Genomic DNA, 6,000 nt, shown 5'->3' on the forward strand with positions numbered 1-6,000 from the left:
GGGGCCGTGTTCGGTCCACCATGGTCTAACAGAAGCTTGACCCCAAGTGGCCTATGAAGCAACATGTCACCCTTGTGCAGGTTGGAGAGAATGCAAGGGTGATAGGGTTTATAATCGGTCCCGTGTGTATATCACCTTAAAGTTAACTAATAGAGAGGTCTGAAAAGCGGCCCAACCCTTGGGAGGCCCCAGGTGGTACACTTACAACCCCAAACTGAGGGTGGAAAATGGTGCCCCCTTTTTTGCCTGCATAATCTTTTAGCGGACTCTTCAAAGATAAAGTTGTTACTAACTTCCATTATGACCCTACATGATGTAAAATGATGAACTTTCAAGTGAGCTTAATTCCCCTTAAAGGCCTATGTGACCCCTTTTTAGGTTTTTATATGTTTCATTTCACTGTTCTCTAATCGTTTATCAGTTTTGTTATATTGATTGATTGATGTTTTCCGCCACACTCAACAATTTTTCAGGTATATGGTGGCGCCGTTTTTATTGGTGGAAGAGAGAACTCAGATACAATGTACCTGGGAAGAGACCACCGACCTTCCGGAAGTAAACTGGGAAACTTTCTCACTTGCCCGCGCGAGAGGGATTCGAACCCGCGCCGACAGAGGTGAGAGGCCGTGTGATTTTGAGCACGAAGCTCTAACCACTTGGCCACGGATTTTATTGTATTTTATTGTAATACCCAATCATTAGAGAGGTCTGTCAAGTGGCCCACCTTTGGGAGGCCCCAGGTGGTACCACTGAGAAAATAAGATAAAAATGCAGGAAATCAGGAACACGCACGATTATAATACAGTATACTTTGAATCGAAATATCGAGAACATTCCATTACCTTAATATTTAAGATTATTGTTTAGCAGTTTTCATGTTTCTCTCTAACAAGAGACTTTAGCAATGAAAATTATTGAACAAATTAGAACAATTTGAGAAATATTTGAACATTTTACAAATATATGAACATGAGAGATATTTTAAAGATTAGAATAGATAGAAATTATTTAAACATATGATAATTTTTGAGAGTTTGATAAATCTTTAATGAGATTACATGACTGAAATGCTAGATGGTTGAGAAATTGACATTACATGTATATTTGAGATAATTCCAAAAAGAAAACATCGGTATACAGGAACAAACACGACTAACACATTAGGACTGAGTCAAGATATCTTCTCAAAACTGCATTTCAATGATGATTTATAAGATTTTATTATTGAAAACTGATACTTCAGCAATTAAAATATACGATCATTTTTTGTTATACATGTATGTTTTATGAGAGTAATTAAGAATTAATAACTATTTTAAACATACGAGGCATATTTGAGAAATCTTTTGAGACCTTCACCGATCTATTATAATTCATTTTGAAATAACATGACAGAGAACAATTTAAGGATTAAAAATTCATATGAGAATATTTTATGCCCATGTTGAATAACTCATTTGAAATATCTATTGAAAAACAGTATATAAATGTGATATTCTTTTGTCCAATCTATTCATATCGGTACACAATAAAATCCTACTTATCAGGTAATCATATAATGAAATAAAAAAAATTTCATTATCCTAACCTGCAATAAGAAAAATAACATCTATGTCTCTTCTCAGTTTAATACTTATTCTTTTTTTTTAAAATGACACAGCATACTAGAATTATATGGCGATTTCAAAATGGATAGGCCACATACTTTAAAGAAAAGGTGAAGAAAACGAACAGCGATCAATTTTATAACTTCTATAAGATATACAAAGCAAGAGTTGGACAAACACGGACCCCTGGATATACCAGATGTGGGACCAGGTACCCAGGAGGAGCAAACATCCCCTGTCGACCGGTCATATCTGCCCTATATCTTAATCGGGTAAACTGAGTAATTCGCAGTCAAAAATGAGTGTGTAAAGAACGACCTAACAATTGATATGAAATACGTCAGGCAGCATGTGACCTATTGACATGTTGTATAATATACCATTCTCCATTTTACAAGGTGATCGTTCTCAAAATTCTGAAATATATTTCTATAAGATCAAGAGGAAAACAGTGCATGGATATGAGTTTCATGTTCCATTTATTCTCTCATTAGAAAACAAATTGCTCATTTACAAGGCATAATCTTAATTCAATTTTGGGAACTGTATTTTATGTACATGTTTCTTCCTTTGGATGTAATAAACTTTCTCTGAACTCGTTTATCTTGTTTTGCCATTACTGAATTATTATTACAAAATGAATTACCATTAAGGATTGCTCATTCAGGCAGTTACTGTTTTAAATTTTAAGGTCACCTTAGCAAAACTATCCCAGCATACGCCACCGCCTATTAGTACTATCAGTAATTTGATTTTTAATATATCGATGCGAAATTCTACGCTTTCCTAGATAAACTGAATTCATCATTAGATGAAAATTCAAACACGAGAGAGAGAGAGAGAGAGAGAGAGAGAGAGAGAGAGAGAGAGAGAGAGAGAGAGATAACCTTCTTTCTTTGAAGCAGACGTCCGATACCAGGTAATCGTTGGTTCAGGGTAGCCAGTTGCATTGCAGGTTAGATTTGCCGTTGCCCCTTCTTTTAAAGACTGAATAGTATGCAGTGTCTTGCCATGGATATATGGGTTCACTACAGTTAAAAAAAATGTTATTTAAGGTAGCTAATGACATTAAAGTTTTATTCAATGGCTCGTGAAAACACCTCTTATGGAGCATAGTTTCACCATCGAAAGAATGATACTAGCTCTTAAGTATTTTATATGAAATTTTTGTAATTTATCCCGGTATGATATAAAAGGTACTTTGTTTGCAAATAAGATATCCCAGAGTCCAAATTTCGCTGTGATTTGATATATAATACATGTATGAATATTTAAGACAACATGCCTAAACGACTTTAACTAAGAATTTTGTTATGAAAATTGAAAACGTTATTTGCTAATATTTTTTTTTAATCTACGGATAAAATCTTCAAAAAAAAACATGTCAACAAGAAAATAGATATATCAGAGAAATATATTCTAAAAAGAAATTGAAATGAAATCATCAAAATTCAGAAATATTACGACTTTTCAAAGTACCAAGCCCGATCGGAATTAATAATAATGTAATAATGAATAAAATTTATATAGCGCCTTATATAAAACAAATTACTCTCGGGCGCTTTACAAGGGTAACGGTGAGGAATGCAACAACAACAATAATAAAAAAAACTAGTGATCCTAATTGTTCGCGAACAATTAGGATCACTAGTTTTTTTTGTTTTTTTTTTCTGTTCGCGAACAATTAGAGGGCTTTCCACCTTCTACCGGGTTTTCAGTAGTTCAATTGCTAAATGCCAAAAAGTAAAAAATAAATTGAAAAGAAAGAAATTCAAATTCGCCGCCTTGAGTGTTTGAGTGAATTTTGGAAAAAAAGGTGTGGGGATGTTGGATAGCCGGCACATATCAGGTAAAAGTGTAATATGACTTGTCCAGGTGTTTGGGGTGACTTTGGACATGTTAGATATGATATTTGGAGATGAAAAGAAACCGAAAGTGTCATTTTCAGAGAACACATGTATTGATGACACTGCTGCCAGAGCCTGTTGAGAAGATGTAGGACTTGCACTGGATTTTACCGTGTGTGTTGTTGATTGTGGAATTTAATATATATAGTTTGTAATTGCTCTTCATATGTGTTCTAATTCATGGAGACAATGTCTTTCAGTCATTTCACTCAAGGAGGCATGTATATGGATTTAAACAGTGAAAAAAATGGCGGTTGAAAGTATAGGATCTGAACGAAGAATATGAATATTGCATCCAATCTGACCATGAAAGTAAGTGTTTATTTGTTTACAATTACAGTCAGGAGGGAATGTCAATGAATTCAACTGTCGTGTAAAATTGCGTCATCATTATCATAGAAAAACAACAAACGATGGAATCTGGCATGTCTTTTCCTGAATGCAAATGGAAATGTTTGATTTACAAGACAGTCAAAAAATTGAAAAAAATTGTGTAGGTCAGATATGTATGTGTATGTCAGATTAGCTAGAATCATGTTGTTGGGCATGAGACACGTCAAAATGGTGCAAACATCTGATAACATACATATCACTTGAAGGGTGGGGGATTTCTTCCTTTGGGATGACAGGCGTGACGCGTGGTTTTGCCTTACTCGTGGAGACTCGCACCTTGATGTGTGACTTTGACCTTGACCCACTTTCAAAGTCAAACCTCGAAAACCATATGGGAGAGAATATGTGACCTTGACCTTTGACCTCATTTCGAAGGTCAAAGAGGTCACGGGGCTTCACGTAAGTGGTCCCGCGTCTCTCTCTATATCCATGAAAAAGTTAAGGGCTCGAATAATGATGTTGGAGACTTTCGGGGGCGAGAACTGTGCTTAAGGATTTTCGGTTTCCTTCGATCAACTTCTCGATACAAGAGAGTTTTATTGTGAATTCATCAGCAAAGGTCTCGTGTCTCCACGGCTTTTGATTCAATAGAAGTAGCGATAACAGGGTTTTCGACGCAAGTCGCCGACATTCGCAGAGTGGTCAAAGTGCAGAGTTGTAATTCATAATATCGAGACCAATCAAGAATTCCATACTGACCCATATGATATTTCAATGCTGTCTGAAGCAGGAAAGAAAGTATAAAAAGTGTCATTTTCTCGTCATTCTTCTTGACCTATTTATCAAGGTCACCCAACCCGTTCCAGTGGGTTCCGTCTCTCTACAACCAATACTTTAGGAGTCGTAAATTTCTTACGCCCAAATCGTAAAACATAAGGGGTACTAACTTCCTTAAAAGGTCATCGAATCCTTTTGTTTAATGCCCATATCAATTGGACTAAGTCACCTCTATGGTTTAGAAAAGGTGGGATGCTCCTATCATTCACAGTTTTTGAGATGAATCGATAACAATGGTTTTTTGCGTAAAGTCCTCTAAATTCGTTAAAGGTCAAAGTTCCATTACGCAGGGTAAAATTTGAGCCTCTTTAAAGATGTCAAATCGGATGAACAACATTGTTTTTCGATAAGTCGTAAGACGTAAAAGCTTCTCGCGGCGGAAAGAAAAGAAGACAAATAATAAACAGAACAATATCAATAGGACTTTCCACAGAAAGGTGGAAAACCCTAAAAAAAAAACAAAAAACAATTAATGAAATCAAATGACAGTATGACATAAAATCTTACATCTATAAAATTATCAAAATAAAACATTATTATTAAGATCGATACTTAGAGTTGGTAAATAAAACATTATTATTAAGACCGATAGTTAGAGTTGGTAAATAAAACATCATTATTAAGATCGATAGTTAGAGTTGGTAAATAAAACATCATTATTAAGATCGATAGTTAGAGTTGGTAAATAAAACATTATTATTAAGATCGATAGTTAGAGTTGGTAAATAAAACATTATTATTAAGATCGATAGTTAGAGTTGGTAAATAAAACAGTATTATTAAGATCGATAGTTAGAGTTGGTAAATAAAACATTATTATTAAGATCGATAGTTAGAGTTGGTAAATAAAACATTATTATTAAGATCGATAGTTAGAGTTGGTTGTTTTTTTGGGGTTTGTTTTTGTTGTTTTTTCGGAGAACACAATACTAAGTATCTAAAAACAGAAAGAGTACTCTAAAATGTTAAGTCAAAAGCTAAAACACTATTGACATAAATGTTCTAGGGAAAAAGTAATAAATACATGTATACTTTTGTTTGCATAGACTACGTCAATCAGTTGTTTTATTGTTACTTTTGTTTCACTTCAGTACAGGCAGTTGATAGTAGTTTTGACACAATTTGTGTTAGAACAAGGGCTTATCCTTCTATGAGGAAAAATGACACTCCGTATAGACTTATGGTTTGATGATGAGTCTTTTGTTTGGGTTTCAATTATTATTCATGTTGACGATGTGAGTTTCTTTTGATCTATTGAATATTACATATTAAGCTAACAATTAATCATGTTTTTCTTATTCATTTTTTCTTTGTTT

At 34.3% G+C, this 6,000-nt stretch overlaps 2 protein-coding genes across 3 annotated transcripts in view; one reads left to right on the forward strand and one right to left on the reverse strand.

Annotated features, from left to right (window-relative positions):
- The window catches only part of LOC125661344 (uncharacterized), a 215,584-nt gene that overhangs the window by 64,417 nt on the left and 145,167 nt on the right, over positions 1 to 6,000 (forward strand). The window lies entirely within an intron of this gene.
- LOC125650372 (limbic system-associated membrane protein-like) overlaps positions 1 to 6,000 on the reverse strand; it is a 172,868-nt gene that overhangs the window by 46,791 nt on the left and 120,077 nt on the right. For both annotated transcript variants that reach the window (XM_048878609.2, XM_048878608.2), the window contains exon 5: positions 2,495 to 2,635. In XM_048878609.2, the coding sequence (XP_048734566.2) occupies positions 2,495 to 2,635 (141 nt within the window). The remainder of the gene's footprint in view (positions 1 to 2,494; positions 2,636 to 6,000) is intronic.

Source organism: Ostrea edulis, chromosome 5, assembly GCF_947568905.1.
Source record: "Ostrea edulis chromosome 5, xbOstEdul1.1, whole genome shotgun sequence".
NCBI lineage: Eukaryota > Metazoa > Mollusca > Bivalvia > Ostreida > Ostreidae > Ostrea > Ostrea edulis.